General features: G+C 42.1%; 1 protein-coding gene and 1 pseudogene across 1 annotated transcript in view; both read right to left on the reverse strand.

Annotated features, from left to right (window-relative positions):
• The window catches only part of Slc2a2 (solute carrier family 2 member 2), a 37,828-nt gene extending 30,102 nt beyond the window's left edge, over nucleotides 1–7,726 (reverse strand). Inside the window, exons 1-2 of the mRNA XM_004652349.2 lie at nucleotides 7,667–7,726; nucleotides 1,064–1,156 (exon numbers count right to left, since the gene is read on the reverse strand). Of these exons, the coding sequence (XP_004652406.2) occupies nucleotides 1,064–1,156; nucleotides 7,667–7,681 (108 nt within the window). The 5' untranslated portion in view covers nucleotides 7,682–7,726. The remainder of the gene's footprint in view (nucleotides 1–1,063; nucleotides 1,157–7,666) is intronic.
• Nucleotides 7,727–12,586: 4,860 nt separating this feature from the next.
• On the reverse strand, nucleotides 12,587–13,219 carry LOC101615309 (annotated as a pseudogene).
• Between the last annotated feature and the right edge of the window lie 12,471 nt (nucleotides 13,220–25,690).

Consider the following 25,690-nt stretch of genomic DNA (forward strand, 5'->3'; position numbering starts at 1 on the left):
AAGCAGACAGAATGGAAGGCACCCGACACATGGTTGTCTCTTTACCTTATGCCAGGTCTTTCCCAGGTCTCTGTGTGTTTCTCCCTGACCCTCCCACCATTCACACCACTGTGCTTGACACATACGCTAGGAAGTGGCTACAAGTTACATCGTGACCTTGGGGATCTCCTCAGTCTAGTTTGGAGTACATGAGCATGAAGCCCAACTTTCCTCACTAACCAGAGGTAGGATCTGGAAAGAACACAATTTCTCTTCTGAATATGCACTGCCTAACAGAGTAAGCATACTAAAAAAAAAAAAAAAAATTTGTAGAAATTATCTGCTGTATTTTTCTTTTCTTTTTTTTTCGTTGGAATTTTGAGTTAGGGTTTCGCTGTAGCCCATGCTGACCTAGAATTCATTATGTGGTCTCAGGGTGGCCTTGAACTCATGGTGATCTTCCTACCTCTGCCTCCTGAGTGCTGGGATTAAAGACATGCACCACCATGCCTGGCTTCTGCTGTATTTCTTTGTAGTACCATGCAAATAATCATTATAGAGAAATGCAAACTGTTAGACCTCTTGGCTGAAGCTCTAAAATATTGTGTTATTTTATGCTGAATCGACTATGGGAGACAGGAATCAGGGCATGGTAACTAATGTAGTTGAGGAGAGTCAGGGCCCAGCACAGACAAGAAGTGCCTAGTAGATGTACACAGAATGAAATATTTCCTTCTACTGTCCTCCCTTATTCCCTGGTATTTTTTCACTCACACATGAGCGACTGCTCTGACTGAATGATGCAACCAGCTCCTGTCTCTAGTTAGAGTTTCCTCTGAGTTCAGGAGCAGCAGAGTCAGAGATCAAGAATTCACTGCGCTTGCTTTCTGAGAGTGTTGTAAACCAGGAGGTCAAGTCCAAGTTATCAGCTCCACAACCATGCACATTGTACTTGGCCAGCCAGAATTACCCCATGTTCCCCACGTGGACACACTTTATCTCTGAGAGTAAGGAACCTGTGATACTCGGGGCAGACAGAACAAACAAAGCATGTCCCCAGCACAACTCCACGTGCTTTACTTGCCTCTTGAGGTGCATTGATGACACCAATGTCATATCCAAACTGGAAGGAACCTAGCACGGCAGTGAAGACAGTGAAAGCCAAAGTTCCAGTGATCTGGGGGATAAAACACAGAGCTGGGACACATCAGGCCACTTCTTACCCAACCTCCCTTCAGGCTACAGCATGGGTTTCTCTCAGGCTCCCCATGATTGGTAGAACTCTTCTCTAGCATGTGAAAGACCCTGGGTTCGATCCTTAGCATGAGATAAATAAATAAGTTTACCAACTTCCTTTACCACTTAAATATGTCAGCATATATGTTGTATATATGTGATGTATCCAAATCTATTTGGCCATTGATGGAAAGAAACTGCCAAGGTACACCACATATATCATCAGGAAAAGTCATGCTACAGCAACAAAGACACAGGAGTTCTCTGGACATTTCCATGGTACAAAACACCCCAACACCATATAGGAGACATCAGCCAGTATTATTCATGATCTACATCACTATCCAGGTAAGGATACTGTTCAGCTTATGAATCTATTGAGTGCAGAGTTAAAGGCTGAGCTATATTATTTTCTCTCCAAGTGGATGCAACTATAAAAAGACTGCTGAGCAATTCAAATTTGCTTGTCTAGTGATCTTATTGAAACTGTATTATATATACAGATTCATATATAAGGATATTCAATAGAGAAGTGCGAGTGTGTGAGTGATAGCAACATTATTGAAAGACTCTGAATTCTATTCAATGGGAATGGCCAAAGATATCTGGATACATCACACATATACAACATGCTATACAGCAGTTAAAAAGAATATTCTGAGCATACATGCTGACATATATCTGGTAAAGGAAGTTGGTTAACCTCATTTACTTATCTCATGCTAAGGATCGAACCCAGGGTCTTTCACATGCTAGAGAAGAGTTCTACCACTCAGCTAAAGCCTCATCCCATTATATATATATCATATAATATATATAATGGGATATATATATAATATATATAATGGGATATATATATATGTATATATATATATATATATATATATATATATATATATATATGTATGTATGTATTTAAAGAAATATCTCACTCTAGTCCTGACTGACCAGGAACTCACTGTGTAGTCCCAGGCTGGCCTCAAATTCCCAGCAATCCTCCTGTCTCTGCCTCTCAAGTGCTGGGATTAAAAGTGTGTGCTACCACACTCAGCTCTATTAATATTTTTTAGAAGGATTAAACATGAATATTATTTGACTTGTGCATAATTTAGCTCAGAGATTGTTTCTTTGAAGAATAAATAACAAGATAATGACCACTGAGAAGAAATGTGAGGTTGGAGAAAGGGGAAAAAGGAACATTTTAAAATTTATGTCATTTGATATTTTATAGGGAAAATATTTCATGCATAGCTATATAATATAAAATTTAAAATGAATATAATAGGCCGGCATTTTTTTTGCATGCATGAATGAGTCATATCATCATAGATTTAATTTCCACACTTGTACTTCAAGAATATGTAACTCAAGCCACTTCCCCAAAAGGAGCTCTGGGTTTCTGTCTGCATTGTGAGGCTGTAAATCACTGCACTACTGCATGAGTAACTAATTAACTAGGGCCCTGGTGCCCCAGTAGAGCTTGAGGCTAGAAATTTCAGTGCCATCATCAATAAAGTATCATCCCAGAACCATCCTGAGGACCCTGGAAGTCCTTCAGGCTCGTGGCTGTAAAACCAGGCTCTGCTCTGGGTGGCTCACTACATCTGGGGGCCATCTAAGACCTTCTACTAGGCTGGAGCCTCTGGTGGCCTTGTAGAACCTGCAGGCTTATGAAACTTACTTTCTTTTCACCAATTTTAAGTGGCTTTTATGCAGGAAAGAAAGCTTTCAGGAACTTTTTTCCCTGAAAAAAAGACCTCAAAGTTGATGCAAAAGACACTACATATATTATTGTGATTTTGGAAGTCAAGCAGAGTGAAGTTTATTCAAGCAAAAGTAAAAAGGCAGAGATTCTTTGTGTGAAGAGGGGATCTGGAGGCTGAGTCCTAAAAGATATTATTTGCATAAAATATATACATTAGTATTTATATACCTATATGTAGAATATATATTTACATGTACATACATAGTCCCAAAGAACATATGCACTCACATGTGTTAGATAATATATACTAGATAAGTATCTAGAAATAAAGAATATATGAATATATGAATAATATGAATACATAAACACATTATGTATAAAATGTATGTGTACACACAGGTACATGGTATATAATTCTCAGGATTGAGACTTTAAAGTATTCTCTATAACTAGACATCTAATACTCATTGGTTTAAATGGCCAAAGCTAAGAGGGGATTCTGTTTACTGGATGGATGGTTTCTTTTCAAATACTTTCCCCCTCAAGCTGTTTCCAAGGGTAGGAACTTCACCTGGTTTGTAGGACTTGGTGCCTTGGGAGCATTCTCACCTACTTACTCCCCTTTTGGTCTACATCATAACAGTCTGGAGGATCTGATGTGAGGTGCAGTAAAACACAACTTCAGAGCTTGACACTGAGCATGCTTATTGCATGCCCTGGAGCCTGCTTGTGTGGATGCTGTCCTTTATTCCTGGCACTGGTTTTCTGTTAATGCCGAAACATGTTATGCCAACTCAGTGCTTTACACAATGCAAGCTGATGTATCTTATGATTCTGCAGGTCAGAAGTCCAGTGTAATTCTCTGCAGACTGAAATCAAGGTGTTAGCAGGCTGTGTTCTCTTTTGGAGACTATAGAAAAAATTTTTCTTTAACAGTAGAATTCATTTTTTCCCAGTTGTAGGATGAGCACTGTGTGGTCCTCCTGGCTGTCAGTTGAAGGCAATCTCAGCTGCCTCGAGCTCCAGATGCATGTACCACCTTGTACATATGGCTTACATGGGCCCAGGGGAGTTGAACCTGAGTTCTTTGGTTTTGCAGGCAAGTGCCTTAACCACTAAGCTATCTCTCCAGCTCATGCCTGGCTTAAAAAAAATTTTTTAAGATTTATTTTATTTATTTATTAGAGACAGAGAGAGGGGAGAGAGAGAGAGAGACAGAGAATGGGCGTGTCAGGGCCTCCAGCCACTGCGAACAAACTCCAGACACATGCACCACCATGTGCTTCTGGCTTATGTGGGATGTAGAGAATTGAACCTGGGTCCTTAGGCTTTGCGGGCATGCATCTTAACTGCTAAGCTATCTCTCTAGCCCCCATGCCTGGCTTTTTATGTGGGTATTGGTGGGATGGACTTCAGGTCCTTATCCTTATGCAGCAAGTGCTTTTGTCGACTGAGTTATCTCCCTAGACACCCCACCTTACTTTTTAAATATTTTATTTTTATTTATTTATTTGAGGGGGGGGGAGAGAGGGGGAGAGGGAGAGGGAGAGGGAGAGAAAGAGGGAGAGAGAATGGGCACACCAGAGCTTCCAGCCACTGCAAATGAAGCCCACATAACTTTTTGAGACAGGATCTCTCACTGAACCTGGAGCTCTTGGATTTGGCTAGACTAGCCGGCAAGATGCAGGGATCTTTCTGTCTGCATCCCTAATGCTGGGATTACAGGAACAACATTCTGTTCCTGGCTTTTATGTGCATCCTGGGGAACCAAATGCAGATCCTCATGCTTGCACAACAAGCACTTTCCTGACTGAGCCATATCTCCAACCCTTGGGTTTAATGATATTTGGTTAGAGAAACCAGCTCCCATGTCTAATTTAAAATATGCTCAAGATAAACATGGAAGGATGGAGTAGGCAATTAGCTGAATCTTAACATGAAACAAAATATGATGTTGATTTTGTGATTCCAAAGACAGATGACACTTAATGGGAAAGAAACAAACAAGTACATGTAGAAGTCAGAAAACTCAGACAAGGGCTTAGGGGACTCCTACTGTGCCTAGGCTCCAGTTTCTTTGCCTATAAAATTGTTCTGACAAAAGCTAATGGATAAGAGCATGATAAAAACTGAATGGATTAGTGGTTAAGGTGCATGCCCGTGAAGCCTTAGGACCCAGGTTCAATTCTCCAGGTCCCACATAAGCCAGATGCACAAAGTGGCACATGTGTCTGGAGTTCATTTGCAGTGGCTAGAGCTCAGACGTGCCCATTCTCTCTCCTCTTTCTCTCTATGACTCAAATAAAAATAATTTAGAAAAAGACCTGCATGAGGGCTGGAGAAATGATATAGTGGTTAAGGCACTTGCCTGCAAAGCTTAAGGACCCAAGTTTGATTTCCCAATAACCACATATGCAAGACGCACAAGGTGGAGCAAACATGTGGAGTTTGTTTGCAGTGTCTGGAGGTCCGTGTGCACCCATTCTCTCTCTCTCAAATAAATAAATAAATAAATAAATAAATAAATAAATAAAATATTTAAAATCCAAGCAAGGGAAATAATATGTTTTTCCCTTGAGCAGTAAGAGGGCTGTAGAGCAAATGCCTCTTCAGTCGTATGCTCATCTCATTAATCCCTCTTGTCAAATAACCAACCATCCACCAACTTTTTAAGAAAGTGCCATTAGCTGATGAGCCATCTCTGGTGACATCCAATCAAATTTCACAAGAAATATTCACAATAATGCAGAGTATGTAAGATTATCCTCGCCACTCTGGAAACCATGCTCAGCAATGAATAAGGGAATGCCTAATACTACACAGCAAGTCTGGGAGATATCCTCATTGGGGACTGTGAGGTGATGTCCATAACCTTTCACCAAATAAGAGAGCAGATTTTCTAGCAACTATTGGTTGACTAGGTAGGGAAAAATATGCATTTTTCTCTAAATTTCATGCAAAGGCAAAGGTGACCTTGTACCCAGGGACTTCTCTTGCCACAGAAATTTCAGACTGCAAGGGAGCTCACAAAGCAGTGGGCGCTTGTCTGACTCCTCCATTTCTCACTTGAAGTCACTTGTCTGACTTCTGGGCACATTATGGGCATGTCTAGAGTGACAGCCTATATCTGTTGAGCCACAGTCCCCTGATTATCCCTCCACACTTTGGGTGGATTTACAAAGCTGAAAAACCTTTCTGTTTATATGGGATTTCAGACTTTCCATGTTCCATTGTTAGACAGTTCCTTGGTTCTTAAAGAACTTTCCCTCACCTTATCTCCATGGCCCTAAGGGAGCTTGTTACAGTTTCAAATGAAGCTTAAAAATCTCCGAGACAGCTCTGTCAGGTACGTCGCCTTTGTTTTGGCAGCATCCTCCAAATTTTAGTTATTTGAATGCTACTGTCACCATATGTGCCAAATCTATATCCTGTCCATATAGTTACCTACTGACGTTCACCTGCATGCTACATTTTAAGTGTTAACACTTCTCTTTATCATAGGGTACAGTCCCCATAAACTCTGGCTATGCTGATTGTTCTTTGAATAAGGTTATGTGAGTGCTTAACTGTTCACATTCAAAAGCCTGCCATCTAAACCTCGCTCATATTATCCTTTAATTACTTTATATATGATGTGACTAGGACAGTGAATATCACATATTGCACCACAATATGTCCTAATTTTGTCATAATATAGAAGACCCAGAGTTCAGTTGAATAACTTAACCCAGGTCTTAAGCAGGTAAGAGATACCATTTGAACTGACATTCTAGTCAGGCTGATTCCATCGCATAGGCTGCAAACCATGCCACCTGCTCCTACAAAAGTACTTAAAGTACTCCCGCCAGGCCCAAACATAGGATCCTAATCCTACAGGGTGCAGATTTATCAACTTGTATTATTGCACAGCAGGGGAGGAGGGTGAATTTGGTTGGGGGAAATGTATAAGGGAATAATACTGAAATATTATTTTGAACATTTTATTTTTGAAAGGGATCTGAACTACAAAGAAATTGAAATAATGATGCATGGACAATCCACAACCACATCTATATTCACCAATAGTTGTCATTTACTTAGTGCGTCATTCTGACTAAAGATACTTATGTCTCCCCATTCCTAAGTACAGCATGGATTATTCAAGAACAAAGACATCTTTCTAGATAATTGACTACTATCCCAAGAATGCAATGCTGATATATTAATATTAACTAAGATTCAGCCCACAGTCAAAATTTCCCAACTTTCCCACATTATTATAAGCTCTTTTCTTCTTTCCTCCATGGTCTAAGGTCACTTTAAACATATTGTCAGTTCTTTGTCTCTTTTAGTCTAGAGAAGTCCTGTTTTCCTCTCTCGTCTTTCACACAGGGGCATTTCTGGAGATCCCAGGTTGGTTTTCACAATCAGATTCAGGTGAACGTGCCCTTTGGGTGCAGGAGCACATTCCATCAGTAATACGGTTACACAAGCCCCTTGCAAAAAAAAAAAAAAAAAAAAAAAAAGCAATGCAGACTTGTCAGAAAACAGTGAGTACCCTAAAAACTCTGATTACTGGAAAAGAAACAGCTTTTTCTTAACAGCCAAATGAATTATTAATTGGCCAAATAAAGAGAAGAGAGTTTATTCTGTGGTGATCACACCCAACGTCTCCAAAAGCTTTACAAACTCACTGCTGAAACAGACTCCACACTACTCACTTCCTCAAAGGCAGGCAGATGCCACCAGCCCCCAAGGTTGCTTTACCTTATCTTCTGTCATTGTGTGTGCTGGAGTCCTCCTCCGAGTCCCAGCTCCTGTACTGAGTGTGGATGACCAACTCCTGCCTGTGGGTCCTCAGCTCTGCCTGGTTATACATTGTAGGAGGAGGAGCAGCCAAGAGGCGAAGTCTAACCTTTTTAACAGAGGCTGAATATCGATGGGGAGCCAATCGATATGTCCCATACCTCGGTGACCTGTGGCTTCGGTGCCTTTGTTTCACCCGGAAAGCAAAGGGGAACAGGTCCTGTAGGTGTGAGTTACAAACTAGAGGTGGTCAAGGTATTAAAAAAGTGAGTGTGGCAGTAGCTGGGAACAGGGAAAACAGAAATCCTGGGGTGTTTGTATATGCTGAGACATGTCATGTTGAGGGAAAGACAAAGGAGGTGTCTGTGTGTGTGTGTGTGCGCGCACCACATTTTGCTTTATGGAGAAGAATCAGCAGGGCCGGGTGTGTGTGGCAGAGGCTCTTGGGGACTTGAATGATTACCTTAACGAACTTTGGAGAGGTCAGCAAAAAACCACTTTATTGGAAGTCACCTTAAAGCAAGTGAGCCATAGTGAGTTTTCTGAGCCTTCATTTGTTTCAATATGATGAAATAGAAATAACTTCAAAATACTTTGGTTGAGGGATTAAATGAAATATGCGAATGTGGTTGGCAAATGGACAGGAGGCCCAGACATGAGGATCTTGAGTTTGGGACCAGCCTGGGCTACATAGTGAGTTGCAGGCTAGCCCTAGTTGCATAGCGAGACCTTGTCTAAGGAGGGTAGTGTTGTGGAGAAACGTGTACTCGCTACGTTAGCTGGGTTCCCAAATAAACCTGCTGGCATGTATTTAGCATGTCTCTCTCCAGATAGTCTGCACGACATCCAGTCCCTAAGGAAGCTCAGGACATATCAACGTTATTTTAGCTTTAATTGTGCCTGGCAAGTCCGGTTGGCCACTGGTTTCACGGAGGTTCAAACGGAGCCAGTCAAAAGCAGAAGTGTAACAAGAGCAGCAGCAGAAGAGGGACACTGGGGCGGGGCGGGGGAGGGGATGAAACAGGGTTAATTTTGCCCAAACCTCATCTCATTTCTGTCATTTCTGCAAGGTGGCAGCACTTGACATACCCGGTTTCAGGAGGCAAATGATTCAAGGCCAAACTTTCTTGAGGCCCTGAGATGACAGGCTGGGTGAGACCCAGCCTGGGCTAGTTTATCGCGGGCAAGGCGAGACGCAGGCATTCTTGGTATGTGTTGGTGCAGATGCGTGAGCAAATGTGAGTCCCAGTCTCTACCTGGGCAGCGCTAATCCTGACCGGAGAGCTGCCAGTGGCCTTGACCCCGGGTTTCCCCCGCGCAGGGCTCAGGGTGCAGGGCGCAGGGCGCAGGGCGCAGGGCGCAGGGCGCGTGCAGATGCGCGCAGGGCCTCGGGTTTTCCCGCAGCTCTTTTTTCACCAGCCCAGCGCGCAGGACGCCGTGTCGCGCTCAGGAGGGACTGTCGCTGTCGCTGTCGCTGTCATGTGCCGCTCGTCCACTTGGGTCACTGACGTGTCCTGTTACGCGCTGCTGCGTGGGGCTGAGAGCCCGGGACTCAGGCGCTCCTCCCCAGCGCACCGCTCACCCAGGCGCCCAAACCATTGGAGGCGCGCTTCCGCTCTTATCTGGACTCCGCTCGGTTTAGGGTTGTGAGGTCATCTGCAGGGTGAGGGTCGGGACCCGCGGTGGATTTAGCAACCGCCCCCCCTCCCCCAACAGCTGCTGCTAGCCACCTTCTCAGTGCGCAGAGGAGCAGATGCGGGCCATCTGCCTCTAGGCTATGGAATCAAGTCAGGCTTTTGGTACGTGGTGCTTGAAGTGGGATCACCTCAGTGAGTGCCAGAACCTTCCAGAAATCGCCACTGGGCTGCAAACCCAGAGATGTGTAATTGTCCTCGGTTTTACACTCTTAAGACTTTCATGTCAAATTCTAATTACTTCATTGATAATGTAACAGGTGTCAAGGGTTGTACATGGCGATAGGGCAGAAAAAAAACCTTCCCAGGCCCCCAGCTCCTTTACTACCTCATTTTTACCCCGTTTTTCAGCAAAGCCAGAAGAATATGAATATATATACATATAGTTTTAATTTAATTTTTTTCCCCTACACATGGCGTGAGAGGGAAGCAGATCTCAGAGCACCTTGTTGCTCTCCTGTCTGTGACTTAGGTGCCAGTAAGGACAGAAGGATGAGTGCAAAGTTGCCAAGACAGGAGCACAAAGGTGCATGGGAGATCTCCGCCCTGAAGAAGTTCAGTACATCCATTGTAAAACTGATGGGGCAGGGCCAGCTGGGGAGGTGGCTCAGTTGGTAAAGTTCAAGCTGTGCGGATCCCCAGCACCTCTAAAGAAAGCTGTGCGTGGCAGTGTGGGCCTGTCAGCAAGTGCTGGGAGGCAGACGATCCCGGGAGCGGTGACGGATGTCTCAGAAAATAAGATGCGGAGTCAGTGAGGACGATACAGGACTTCAGCCTCTGCCCTCCACGTGTGCACCCACGTGTGTACGAACATGTGCGCATGTACCACGTGCGTACACAACAGACGAATCAAGAACAAAACGAGTGGCTTTGTCGGCTGCCAAGGAGAGATGGAAAAATCATTCTGTCCTCTCCATTGATGCTCCTGTGGTCCATACGACCAGCACATTTCCTGTCTGCATAGCCTCCTACCGGCCCGCCCGGGCCCCACTCCTATTCTTGCCCTACTGTATGTGGACTCAAGTTCTTGACAAGTACTTTGAACAAGGTAGGATGGACTGACAGACTGTGATCATGGAGAGATGGGGTGTTGCAGAGTCACAGTCAGGTCACCTTGGGCTACGTTTAGCTTGTAAAAGCCATTAATTGCCCACCTCTGTGTCTGAGCTGACATCCTTGTGACTCTTGGGTTATGAGGGGAAACCTTTTTGCAGTGTACTAACCGACCACCAGCTCCCACCAGCCCAAAGGCTACCACTGTCGGCAGGCAGCATGGAAGCACACAGCCCAGATTTCCCTGCTTTGCTGTAACCCTTCTACCTGAGCTCTCCACCAATGTCTTTGAAAAGTACCTTGGCTTTTGGCTTTCTTTTGTTCTATAACTATGAAACCTTCATGAAATTACTAACACATTAGAACATGGAATTTGGGGGTAACCTGAATTTGTGTTCCAGGGCTGTGGTCACTCATGTTGGGCTCCAGAATAAAGTATCTCCTATCCCCTTTGGGGTGATACTCTTGTGTTTTGTGTTGACAGTTACAGCACCCAATATGGGGCTCCCCAGACAAGCCACTTCCACTTACACCTGCTCAGAGCTAGGTACCAGCATAGACCCTACCTTGTGCCCAAACATCATATGTTGTCTCCTTAAGTACACGTTTGTGAGTTCGTTTTGGGGCTCAGACTTCCTAGATTTGGAAGATGGTCCATTTGTTTATCACAAATTAGTTTTTTAAAATACTCTTATTTATTTATGAGAGAAAGGGAGAGACAGAGAATGGACATGATGCCTGGGTTTCTTGCCACTGTAAATGAGCTCCAGATGCTTGTGCCACTTTGTGCATATGGCTTTATATGGATACTGGGGAATCAAACCTGGGCTATGAGGCTTTGCAAGCAAGAACTTTTAACTGCTGAGCCATCTCTTCAGCCCTGTGATCCAGTCTTAAGATCATCCTTGTTGGAATCCCTTGTTACAGTTTGCTTTCAGAGTGTTTGACTTAAGGTATCCATCATGTTTGTTTGCTTTGAAAGAATTTTGGTTTATGACCTTCAGTTCGTTTGCTTTTAGGTCTTTGAGAGCATTTTGGTTTCTGACTGTTGAGTATGGGACTCTGCTAGCATTCAGTTTTTTTTCTCTCTTACCATTGCTCTGATGTTTGACTCAAAGAAAGGGGAAATGTTTGGGGAAAGACTCCCATTGGGTACTCCAGCTTAAACCAGGTGGGGTGGGTGCACTGTGTCATGTTAGGTTATGTTTGTGATGATGGTTGGCCAGAATAAAGCAGTTATTCTGGAAAGTTTCCCATGTTGTTAAGCTTTCCCTGTCTTTGTCTTTTGGCCAGAGAGAGAAAAGGCTTGGGTGCTGGGTGGGTTGGTGGGGTAGGGTGGTGGTGGTCAGCGCTCATTGATATTTTTGGGTTCTGACTTCTTCAGTTCCATGTTTAGTATATATGAGGAAAAAAGAAAATCCAGTATTCTACTATGATTCCTAAGGTTTGGAGGTATCTAGCCAAACTTTTACTCTTCAGTTTTCATAATCTTCTTGTATTTATTTTATGGTCCTGGATATTGTACTTAGCAGGACAAGTTGGGAAAAATACATCCATTGTAGCTTCCCAGCACTGATATCTTATTTTACTTTTTAAGACCTGTAGGGAGGAAAAAATTATAAAACAAAAGACCAAATCAAAATGAATTAAGATTAAAAATCTTTATGTCATTTAATCTAATCTTCCCATGCTGAATCTGCAGGTCTCCTCATTGTTCTTGGTTTTATTATCTCATCCATACAAGAATTGGAAAGAAACTGTTTTTGTTTTTTGAAACTGCAACAAGTACGTATTGAATGCCTATTATATGCTAACTATGCCAGGCATTTGGGACATATCAGAGAATCAAATAAGGACCCTGCCTTGGCACAGCTTATCGTCCATCATTCACTGCCACTTCACCTGCACACCGCTTGTGATCTTGGGCAAGTCATTGAATCTTGCTGCACCTCCCAGTTGCCCAGAGGGGGAAGAAACAGTCAGGGTTCAGAATGGACACCAAGCCTGGTGTACTGAGAGGCTAAACAGGGCACCTGTCCAGCCACCACCCCAATAGCAGAGAGGGCTGCAAGTTGATTTTTAATAATTAAAGAATAAGAGCAGAGGAGAGGGCTGAGCTGCACTGACTGCTGGGCTATGCAAACTGCTGCTGCTGTTTGGTGGCGGCCTTGTTGGTGAGGGTTGGCTGACTCTGAAGCTGCCAGTGCTGTCTCCTTCGCTTTCTCCTTGGCCTCTTGGTCTCAAGTGTTTTGGAAGTGGTCTCCCCTTGCAGCTTGGCCAAGATGTATTCAAAACCCTTCATTGTCTTGGTCACATTGCTTTTGAATGGGCAAACACCAAATTCCTGGACAGCTCTGGAGACCTAAAATAAGCTAGTGGAGACCCAGGCTTCCTGGCCATTTTCTGTCCAGCAGTTGCCAAAATTCACACAGTAAGCACATCTTTCCTCTATTATCATCAGCCGGGCATGACTGATGTGTCAGGTGAAGGTGGTCATTGTCTGATTCTGTGGGTCCACAATAGAGTCCTCCAGGATGTACACCGTGTGAGCCACATTGGCAGGAAACTGGCTCTGGGCCCAGCAAGGCATCCTGTTGGTCTTGGTCAGGGGTCTCAGAGACAAAAGCTCAGGGGTCAACTCCTGGTGCACTGTGTCTTCAGTGAAGACATGATTGCTGTAGGGATCTGGGTACCACCTCCAGAAGGCAGCGAACACTTGGTCCCAGGAACTTCAGAGCATGTTCTGGCCCAAGAAAGACTTCACCATCACCTTGGCCTGGGCACACTCATCAGCACCCCACAGCATCAGGAGTGCAGAGCCTGGGTTCGGGGTGGAATGTGGCTCAGCACACATCCACCCACCAGACTCTGAGCTCAGTCTCCACAGTGCCAAGCCCAAGTCCCTATAGCAGCCATGAGGGGTCTCTATAACCAAGGCCACCACTTCCCACGAAATTTTTTTTTTTTTTTTTTGGTTTTTCGAGGTAGGGTCTTACTCTAGTCCAGGCTGACCTGGAATTCACTATGTAGTCTCAGGCTGGCCTTGATCTCACAGCGATCCTCCTACCTCTGCCTCCCAAGTGCTGGGATTAAAGGCATGTGCCACCATGTCTGGCAGGAAATTGTTTTTATCTTCTGTATATTGGTCCATCAAATGCAACAGCAAGATGTAGGTGAAAGAAAATGAGCAAAGAAGACAGATAAATGTAGGCCCAAAGCTATCTCCCTGCACACTCAGGGAGCTTTGGTATCAATTGCCTGCCCAACATCGTTTCTTGTGTGTCTAAGAGGTCCAATGTCAGAATTATTGTGTGAACAGAGAACTCTTTATATCATGTAAGATAGGTGGGGGGGTCTACTATAAGGGACAGAGCCACAATGGTAGCACTAGCATTCTAATCCAAACACAAAGAGTCTATGCCTTCTGCTATGTATGTATTTCTATTTTTTCTTAGTAAGTAGAAACTTCGTAAGGACACATCATGTGTTAGCACCATTTCCCTCCTCCCTGCCCCATTCCACTGAAGGCTCTCCTCAGTGGGATTGCTGGTAGTCACCATGGGGTTATGGGTTGTATGTAATTTTTAAAATCATTTTCTATAGCAGATTCAACATTGCTTTTGAATAATGTATTTAAATCTCTTTTGTAAATGTCCTCTAGCAGATAACATTTAAAAATTTTTAATTAATTAACTATTTAAAAAATTTTTTGTTTGTGGGGGGTTGAGGTAGAGTCTCAACCTAGCCCAGGCAAACCAGGAATTCACTATGAATTCTCAGGGTGGCCTCAAACTCATGGTGATCCTCTTACCTTTGCCTCCCGAGTTCTGGGATTAAAGGTGTGTGCCACCACACCCTGCTTTTTAACTTTTTTTAAAGTTTTTTTTTTTATTTTGTAGAGAGAGAGAGAGAATTGGTATGCCAGGGCCTCAGCCACTGTAATCAAACTCCAGATGCTTGCGCCACCTGGTGGGTTTGTGCAACCTTGTGCTTGTTTCACCTTTGTGCATCTGGCTTATATGGGATCTGGAGATTTGAGCATGGGTCCTTAGGCATCACAGGCAAGTGCCTTAACCACGAAGCCATCTCTCCAGCCTCAGATGACATTTTTTTGTGTGTGAATGGTAATTTTAATTTTATTTTAAATTATTCCCTCAATGGCTAGTTCCTGAAACCTGGAAATTCCATGAACAGAACTCTGATTTCTCTTTCCACCCTCAGATGTGGCATTTATAACTTTGGGCTTCTGTATTCACTTCTGTAGAACTTATGCAAGTTGTTTAGTTTTAGGGTCAGTTATCACCTTTAGAGAAGATGCACATGAAGGTATGGAAAATACAGATTCTCCAATAGCAGTGGTGATTACCACTGTTACAGTAGATGCCCACATATCTTCTTACATGTCATCTTGCAGTATTGGCTTTAAAATCCCATCTTGGTGCTTGTGGGCTCTGCCCTTGACAGGGTGGATGGAAGCAATTCTTGTTCTTCCTCATATTTCTTTTGCAACTGTCTACCCTCAACCCCTCCCAAGGAATCAAGAAAAATGAGTAATTTCTGTTGTATACCAAGTCATCTGCTTCATGGATAGTCATACTTATGAGTGCCAATAGGAAGGAGCACAATCTCCCTTGAACTCCAAGATGCTGCTGCAGTTCTTTGTCTCCCTTCTTGGTAAAACCCTTCAAAAAGTTGCCCACACTACTTTCCCTTCTCTCTTCAATCTTCTTTAAGCAAGCTTTTGTCTGTCACAACACTCTGTTGAGATTGGGTGCACTCAGGGTGGTGTGGCCATAGACTATCACTACATTATGAAGTCACTCTTTGCAAGACTGTCTGATGGGCGATTCTCTACATGATCTAATTGAGTCTCATGGTTTCATGGATCACCTATACCAGAAATGTTCATAGAAGGTTTTATAATGATAAAAATGTTTCAGATCTGTGCTCTTCAATAAAGCTGCAGTAGCCACACATGGCCACTCACATTTTAATTGATTAAAATGAAAACTTCAGTGGCTAGTCTTGGTGGCTACACTATAAGTATTCAATATCAAAATATGGCTTATGTTTAATGTATGGACAGCACAGCTATAATATACTATAACACCTCAAAACCCCTAGTCTGCACTGGGCTTCTCTTGCCAAGTTTTGTGCAGTATTCCACATCTCTGTGAGTTTCAATATCAGATTTATCCTATGTCAGCAGAATACTTGCTTCCTCTGCTCCCTACTGCTACTTAATGGCTGTTTTCCTGTAAGCCTTTTCTAGCTCAATGAGTGGTACCAACATTGTTCCAAATCAGGAAGCAGTTCTCCTGTTAAGAATTCACTATAGTCTCACAAAGGTCTGTTCACTTTACTTTCTGGATAAACCTGACTCTAACCATATCTCACCAGCACCCTAGCCCAATGAACCATCATCTTATGCCTTGCTTGACTGTAGGCAGTCACATCCCAAATTGTTCTGCCTGTTTCAACTCTTGTTGCCTTGTAGCTCTTTTTCCTCAGAATAGACAGGGAGATCTTTTAAAAGCAGCAGAAAATCAGGAAACATCACTATGATTAAAACTTTCCTTAATTCCTTGCTTTCTTTTCTTATATATCCTTCTGTGTTTGTCCCTGATTATTTTTGTTATAGATATCCTATTGTTGAGTACATCAAGTTAGCTCTTTCCATCTGAACCACTCTTCCAAAGGTGGATGCCTATTTTCATAATTTAAGTCTGAGTTCAGGTATTTTTTCCTTGTAAGAAGGCCTCTATCACTACCCTAGTTAAGACAGATATTTCCCCATAGTCTCTTATTATCATAGTTATTCTCTGTGAATTATTTATTGTGCTTGATAATATCCGTACTCATTTGTATACTTATTTTTTGCCAGAATTTGCTTATTATTCCCATTGTTATATCTCTAGCTTCTAGAATATTACAAGTTTGTACACAACAACTTCTTATGGAAGACTTACTAATTGATTAGCATCTTTTAAGAGATAGCCATTTTATTGAAGGATTGACAATGAGGCAATAGACACAGTTTTTCCAGGATTCCTCTCTATCTTCTATTAGAGCACACTGCTAGATTTGACTTCCTGTTTTATCATATTTAGCAATGTGATTTTGGGTCAGTTAAAGTCTCTGTGTTATAGGTTCCTTGTTTGTAGACTGTGGCACATTACAATGTTCTCTCTTCAGAATGGGCTGTGATTAAGAGGGATAGTACATAACGAGAGTGTGTCATGTGTGGAACAGTTCCATGCTCATAATAACAATTTGCTACTATTATTATTTGCAGTACTGAATATGAATTACATTTCCTTAAGTGGAACCTTCCTTTTGAAAAGTCAAATGGAACTCAGGCCTTCCTTGACCTTGGTGAAAATATTAGAAATGATTTGTTTTTTATTATCTCAAAGAAATATGCTTTGGTCCATTTTCTTTACAATACAAGGTCCTCTTTGGTTTATATTTCATTTTCCTAACATTTTTGGAGATATTCTATCTTCTTTTCATCTCTACTAAGGTAAAACAGCAACATATTTTTAGTGGTAAATGGCCTCTGTGACACGATACTTGTCAGAGTAAGAGATGTGTGGTCTTTGACCAGGGGAGAGACTACTTGTTCTGAGGTGGTAGCTATAAAATTCCATATGGTTTCACCATCCAAGGCCAGGGCCAGGGGATTCACGTGGTCAGAACAAATGTGAGTCATACATAAATGATGGACTGACTATTTTAGGTCTTTCAGAACTATTAAAGCCAAGACAAAGGGAAGGAAGTCAACACCAGGGAGATCAAAAGCAGGAATTGTATGGCCGTGTTCTCTTTGCTCACTTACTCCTATGACGATAGCTCAATGCCTGTGGATTTCAGAAAATCAGTCATGTTTTGTAATCCAGACTACTTAGTTACATGCCATTACTATGTGCATTTCCTTTTGTTATCCCAATGCTCTGAAAATAGTTTTCTAGGGCAGAAAAGAGGTGGGTCAGTTCCCACACCAAATGGCTAATGGGAGAAGCTGAGGAACCAATGTCAGAATGGTGCATTGGAGGACTTAAGTTAGAGCTATGAATTCCAGCTACCATATTCCATGTGGAGAATCACTTTATTGCTATTTGGTGGAATGTGGATTTGTTTCTAAGGGAATTGAGTTCCATCCAGAACTAAAACAGAAATTTATTTGTTCTTCAGATAGTAGGAATTCCTATGCCATTCTTTTCCAAGAAAAGATCAAATTATACTTTAATAAAAGTTAACTGAACATGAATAAATATTTTGGAGCTGGAGAGATGGCTTAGCTGTTAAGGCACTTGCCTGCAAAGCCAAAGGACCCAGGTTCAACTTCTCAGTACTCACATAATCCAGATGCATAAGGGGACACACACATCTGGAGTTCGTTTGCAATGGCTGGAGGCTCTGGCATGCCCATTCTCTCTCTACTTGACTATTACTGTATCTCTCTCTCTTTCTCAAATAAATAAAAATAAAATATAAAAAATGTTTTGAAGGCTTATCTGGGAGAATATAACTTATGATACTAACAAAAATTAAAGTAAATGAAAGAAAGGTAGATATTTGAGGGAGTGGTAATAGCCTAGTAATATAGTAGCAGTAGATCCAAAATGAAAAAATACATAAAGAACTAATTATTACTATAAAAGAAAAATAAAATAAATAATTAAAAAGTTTGAACTTAACTCCTCTTTCTTCAGAAGACAAGTACACGTCTTCAGATATAAAGCATTTCTGTTTCTTATGCTTGGTAAAGGCATAGATGGACATATGGATTATATGTATATATGTATGTATATACATCACAACATAATTATCTAGTGAATGATATAAATCTAAATAAGGTGTTAATAAATCATATAATATTCTGCACACATTACATGGAAAAAGAAACAAGAAAATTTTCTTTTCATGGTCTCAAAAAATGGCTTTATTCAAGATTAAGACACTGATTATATCATAACTCACCTGAGATTTGCTTTCCTCTAATGACACTTAACCAAAAAAAATTAACATAGCAACAAATGGGTCTGCTTTTTTAGGTCAACATGACATGCACAGTGTGGTGGCTAATCTTGCCTGTCAACTTGATTGGATTGAGAGCTATCTAAAAGGTTAGCAAAGTACACTTCTGGTGAGTCCAGAAGGCATTAACTAAGGGGGAAGGCAGGTCTGAATATCGACAATACTGTCCCCTAAGCTGGAGACACACATGGAGGAGGAAACCCATGCTGTAGGCATTCTCTGTTTTCTGGCCGCCAGGAGGTAAGCTTCTTTGTTCCATCATGCTCCCCTCACCAGGGTGGACTAAAACCTTGGAAATGGTGAGCCCACACTGCATCTTTTTATGTATTATGTGCTCAGATATTTTGGAACAATGACAAAAATTTGACAAATATGAAGGGTTTAGCTTTCATTTTTAACCATAATAACAGGAAAACAGGGACTATTTAACATTTAGAGATCCTTCTGAGTAAGATCATTTTCACACATGCCACATGTATTAAAAAAGACATAATACATTCAATTTTATAGTACATTAACTTTGTATTTGGATCATAGAGTGACATTACAGACAGTTGATGGTATTTTATTCTTTTTGTAAAAATTGTGGTAAGAATGCTTAACATGAGGTCCATGCTCTTAAAATTTTAAGTGCACAGTAGGTTATCGTCAGCAGTCAGCTCTGTGAGACATCTTGGTCACATCCCAAAGGCAGACCTATGGCTCTAGGCACACACCAAGGAAAACTGACAGCCTAGTCACTGTGACTGTCATGACTCCCTGGATTATAGCAGTGATGTTAGCTTCCCCATGCCCCACACTGAGGCCACAGGTGCCCAGTGAGAAGCCACCCTATAGTTTGTACAGTTATAAGCACTACACACTTTCATGTACTTTTTTTCCCCTTTAAAAATATCTACTTCATTTGAATATCAGTTTAAACAAAATCTCATGAGACCATTATCTTTGGGGAAGATTCATAAGTTATAGAAAAGACTAAAATTACCCTCTGCTGCCACTTTGGACCCAGATACCTCCTAAGAAGTCACCTCTGTGATTTTCATTTGCTTAGAATATTTCTATTCTACTATTCCCTTTGAATCTTCTCTATTTCCCTGATATATGTTATGACAAGATTTTAATCTAATGATTTCTTAAGAAGTTTCCTTTAGTTTATTCCCTCAGTGTGGCACTGGAATCTGCAGACAAGTGGTCCATGCTTTCTCAGTCTAGCTCAGGTGTTTTGATACTCTTGCCTGTTTTTAGAAAGAGCATGAGGAAGGACCAATAGCATTCTTACTTCTGTCAACATAGGCAGAAGTCCATAGCTTGACACTCTGAGCTTGTTGGCTATGACTCTGGCAAGGAGAATTCATCCTGCCTGGAATGTTTCTTTGGAACTGAAGGCATCTTTTAACATGAAATTCATGCCCACAAGGCTTTGGAGCTCTGCCCCTGGGGCTGAGAGATATGGTTTGGTCATCCGAGGGGCTGGATTATATGACTGTGGGCAAGTCTTGTTTGACTTCTGTGGACATCATCTATAAAACAAACTGGATAAACTCCAAGTCTCTTGCAGTGGAAGATCATTAGCTTTGGCACCAGCTTCCTTGGATTACTTGGGGTGTCTTTGATGAGAGCAACAGAGCCATTCTTCACTCTTAGTTGGGTGTTAGCCCAGGAGTAAGGGTGCTGGGTAGTCAGCAGCCAGGTTCTTGTCTTATGAATTGGGAGAATGAGATGCACAGATCACAGAAGGTGAAGTTTAGAAAAGCTTTATTATAGGTATTAAGAGAGGGGAAGAAGGCAGAGCTCCTGCTGTAGGGCAGGAGGGGGAAATCTCGGAAATTAAGGAAAGTTAAGCAGAAAGCTCCCAGTGAGTGGAAGAGGCCCTGAGCAGGCAAAACCAGCCTGGTGACTCAGCTTAGGGTCTCTCATGGAAGTTCATTCAGTAGGTGGGGTCTGAGCTGGTCAGTGTCATTCTCATGCCAGGTGTCCAGGAAAGAAGAGATAAAACGTGAACAGATTAATTGGGTCTAGGAAGGGAGTAACCTTCTAGGAAAGTGACATTTCCAGCTGTAGCAAGCTGAAAGCCAGGAAGACTCCTTTAAGGCAAAAAACATAAGGAAGGACTAGACTCCCCTTTATAGGCAAGTGGATATTTCTCACTTCTAGCCATTTTGACTTTAATTTTTGGGGCCCTTCTGACCCTCCTTAGAACAGGTCTTCGCACACAGGAAGGACTTGCTGCTGTCAGCTGTACTTTTCGGCTCTCAGTTTCTGTGATTCTGGTTCTTAGTGAACATTCTTTCTGAAAGCTAATGTGGCGCCCTGTAGACCTCCAAATGGACTGATGAGCTGTGTTCTTTGAGCCTGGGGTTTGTGATATTTAGCAATGAGGGCAATTATAATTAATGCAGCAAGAGGTCACCTACCAAGCAGACGTCTCCTGGATTTGGACGGTTCCGACCCTAGAGGCCTGACAATCTGTGGCAAATTCATTTGACAGATGTGTGTCTATGGCAATTTTTCAGTGAGCACTGTTCTAAATTAATTAATCACCAGGCAATTCAACTTAAATTGAATGGTCCTGCTGCACACAGAATACTTTTGTTTGCAATTCTTGGATCATCCTATTTAAATGAATTCTATTAAAACTCTTTGTTCCTAACCTCCTTTCTAATGAATTATACCTAAATGATCACAATGCTCTGCAAGGCATCTTTCTATTATGTTTCTGCATCTCTTTAATGCTGGCAGGTTAATCATTTTCAGACACTGAGCTATTTTCTGCCACTGCCTTGAAAACTGTTTGCTGCTCATTTGCAGGGTGCCAAGGAAGCTGATGAGGTCAACATAAAAAACAACAAACCCAGGAGCGAAGATCATGAGGTCATTGTTGAGGTTTAACAAACAATGTTGCTCCATGTTGTTGACCAATGGGTCACCAATGAAAGGAGCAGTGTCAGGGGGAAATGATTCTCATGTCAGCTATTTATGAGATAGGAGTTCCAGGAATGTACTGTAACAAGCAGATGGTGCAACTTGCTGGTGGACAAGTTGTTGACCCAAGTATTCTTTTGTCTCATGAGCAGAGCAATAGCCATTTTCGATACTCATATCCTCCCCAGAAAATACCAAGTGTGTGTGCAAATACCAAATTCAGGCTTTCAGCATCTCTTCAGATACACTGAGTCAAATTTGACAGGATTTTAATAAAGCGTATCCAAATTGGACATGGCTCTTCCCCAGTGTTTGCAGTCATCTCCTATCTTAGAGAAGGAAGAGTGGATTTGTTCAAGCACTTTGTGGTGCTTGGTGGGTGGGAAGGGAAGAAGCTGCCTTTATTTTGTTCTTCAGTGATTCAAGTGAGACTGTTAAAATTGAAGGTCATTTTAGTAGGTCATGTTGCTTTGCAGTCCTCGGAGCATGCTGGGTCAGAGCATCTCTGGAGGTCCAGGGTAGCTGTGTAGTTCAGCCCTGGCTTGTAGTTGCCACCCTGCCCACTCTAGGTGCGTGTTTTGCCCTTGAACTGCACTCTGTCTTTTGCCTGGTTTCTCCTTACTCCTTTCCCACTCTGCTCAAATTCTTTTCGGGTGGCTCACCTTGAACTCTGCTTTGCTGTAATAAGAGCTCAGGTACACGTTTCTCTCTCTCTGGGCCACCTGCAAGGATCTAGTCAACATTAGGGCTGGATTCTATCATCAGCAGCCAAAGCCACTGCCTTTGCTTTGTCACAGATGAGAACAAGTGCTTCCATGCCTTGGCAGATGGATACCCCAAAGCATAATAACCTTCAGGAAGAGTGGAAAGAAGGCTGACATGGGGAAGCCTTTGTTCTGCTGCAGCCTCCCGGTGACTTGAGCCAATCAACCCTTCAAGGGTATAGTTGCTGGGAGGCTAGACTCTGAGGTCCCAGGAGATTCATGACTTTGGACTTTCACAACAGGCAAAAGAGCACAGCTAGGATAAGCAGTAGATCTCTTGCTGATGGCTTCAAGACTCTAAAGAGCAAAGAGTTTTGAGTTTTCCCTTAAGGTTAGTATCCTGAGTGACAGATTCTCTTCTTGTTCATTTCTAGTGATTACAAGCTTGGACATTTGTGAACCTTTTGTCGTATCATTAGAACATACAACCTGACACAACCACTATCTTTAAAGATATTTTGCTGAGTGAAAACTCAGTGTTTTTAATGCCTTAATTTGCTGTGCAGAGCCACCTCTGCCAACAAGATAACCACTTCAGATGCTCCTGAGCAATGAAACAACACAAAATGTGTTGTACACACAAGATGTGTGAGGTAAATGCCTTTCCTGATTGTTACTGGGAGTTTCCGTGAAGGTGGTGGGTGCAATATTACTGGGAATGGAGGAAGAAGAATCAGACAGGGCATGAGACTATGATTGGCCAAGCCACTGCTTTGGTGGGTATAGTAGACAGCTTTAGGTCGCTGAGATGAACTTTCAGACCAGGCACAGTTATGGAGGAAAATATATTTATTGAAGCTTACAGATCCAGGGGAAGTTCCATAATGGTAGAAGATGTTGCCCCCCTCTTAAAAGACCAAGCAGAGAGAGACAAGTCCAAAGCCAAAGAAAGAAAAAAAGAAAAAAAAAAGCTACAGCACACTTTGGAAATCTTTAGATTGGAATTTAAATGTGCCATCATACCTTAGGGCTGGAACCTAAGATCCACTCAAGTGATGCCTCTTCCAGCCAGGTGGCTGCAGATCTAAATTACAAACTAATAAAAACCCAAATATACCAGGCACCATTCACTTAAACTATCACATTCTTTCCCTGGCCCCTAATAGATTTACAACTATCTTATATTGTAAGTTGTATTTAGTCAAAATTTAAAAATTTCCAGTCTTTATCAACTTTGGATAGTCCCAAAGTCTCAAGTCCCCTCTGAGATGTAAGACTATTTCTTAGCTGTGAGTCCTGTAAAATCAAACAAGTTATATACTTTTAACATATAAAGGGACGGAGTAAACATTTTTAACTGTCGTAAGACATAACAGGGAGAGACTGGAACAATGTAAACTCAACAACCATCAAACTTTTGTAGTTTAAGTCTGATATAACCAGTGACTGGCAGTCTTGAGATTTTCCAATTCTGCCCTTCCAGCTGGGCTGGGTAGCAAGGAAAACCTCCACCCCTAGCCAACAGCCTCCATAGTAGCCCTTCTAATGGCTTTGCCAGCCTATGAGGGTCATCAGGCCCTGTCCCATGGTGCATCTTGGCAGTGGTTCCTGTAACTGTGTATAATTTATGCCCAGTTTATGCATTTTTTATGTTTCTGAAAGCAATACCAGGTGTGTAGGTCACAGTCATATTATTAGTCAGGGAGGACATAAATCATGACCTTAAAGAGCAGTTTTTTTTCCCAGTCTACTCTTTTCAAAAGAATTTGTATTTCTATCATAGTCTTTTCTCAGGCATCCTCTCTGTTGCTTTAGTGTAAAGCAGTTGGGCCATCTTCCTTAAGATTGTTAATATGTTTGACAGTAATAGCTTTAGCAACCTAAAACTAGTCTCAGTACCGATAATTTTTAACTTGTTTGAGGTTTTTCAAAACTTGAAATCTTAAATCTCTCAGTCCAATATCTTTAGCCACACACATCAATCCATGACAAATTTAACTTTGACCAAACTCTCGGGGCCTGGGCAGCAGAACACAGCCAGCCCTATGCCAGTAACCCAGTTCCAACGAAGTCCTCTGCAGTCTTTCCTTCCCCGTAGGAAGGTCATAAGACAGTGCTCCAAGTTCAATTCTCTCTATACTTAGTGTTATCAAACTCTCACAAGAATAGTCCACAATATTTGCCTTACAACTCCAGAAGGCATCTTCAGTTGCAAACACCAAGTCCATGCCCATTCCTCCAAAAAAAAAAAGAGTTTCAAAAGACCAAAATTCACATGGTTAGATTCATCTCACCTCACTTCTGGTACAAATTTCTGTAGCAGACAGCTTTAGGTCACTGAGATGAACTTTCAGACCAGGCACAATTATGGAGGAAGGAATATTTCTTGAAGTTTACAGATCTAGGGGGAGTTCCATAATGGCAGAAGAAATTGACCCTCCTAAAGGACCAAGCAGAGAAAGAGAAGCCCCCAGCTGAAAAAAACCCAAAAGCTACGCCATACAGCAAACTTAGGAATTCCAGGCAGAGCTCAGCACTTTATTTATCTTTAGACTGGAACTCAAAGGCACCACCACACCTTAGGGCTGGGCCCTAGGACTTACCCAGTGACATCTCCAGCCAGGTGGCTACAGATATAAATTACAAACTAATAAAACCCTGAATATATTGGGGGCTATTAATTTAAATTATTATAGTGGGTAAGAAGTCTAAAGATGGCATTTGTGTAATGGATCTTTCGTTGAGGTGTACTTATTTTGATTTCTTTCTTTTTAAACAACGTGAGCTTGCAGAGTAAGGCAGGCCCATGTATAATGTAGCAGGAGCATAAACACCAAGTATCAGATGGAAGTATGTATCAAGCAAAGCTAATAAAAAGGGATTTGGGGCTAGAGAGATGGCTTTGCAGTTAAGGCACTTGCCTATAAAGCCTAAGGACCTATGTTCAACTCCTAGATCCTACATAAGCCAGATGCATAAGGTGACACGTATGCAAGGTCGCACACGCGCACAAGTTGGCACATGTGTCTGGAGTTCAATTGTAGTGTTTGGAGGCCCTGGCATGTCATTTCTTTCTCTTTCTCTCATAAAAAATAAATAAAAAAGAGATTTGGTTATTTAAAAAGTGTATGTGGGGGAGAAAATATATGATCTTGATTATTGAGAACAGCATAGACCCAGACCTCGTTTTCTTGTATATGTATTTCTGTGTTGTAGGCACATGTATGTGTATGCATGTTCATCTGTGTGTGGATCCACGTGTATGTGGATGCAGATACATGAGCATGTATGTGAATTGCTCTCCACCTTATTATTTATTTATTGTATTTTCAAGGTAGGGTTTCAGTCTAGCTCAGGCTGACCTGGAAGTCACTATGTAGACTCAGGGTGTCCTTAAACTCTCCAAACTCTGCCTCTTAAATTTTGGGATTAAAGGTGTGTGTATCCATGCCTGGCATATCTTATTTTTTGATACAGGGCTTCTCACTAAACCTAGAACTCACCAATTAAAGTAGCCTAAGTAGCTGATGAGCCCTGGGGATCATTGTGCCTTCACCCCCGCCAGCTCTGGG

This window comes from Jaculus jaculus, chromosome 11 (genome assembly GCF_020740685.1).
Source record: "Jaculus jaculus isolate mJacJac1 chromosome 11, mJacJac1.mat.Y.cur, whole genome shotgun sequence".
NCBI classification, from domain to species: Eukaryota; Metazoa; Chordata; class Mammalia; order Rodentia; family Dipodidae; genus Jaculus; species Jaculus jaculus.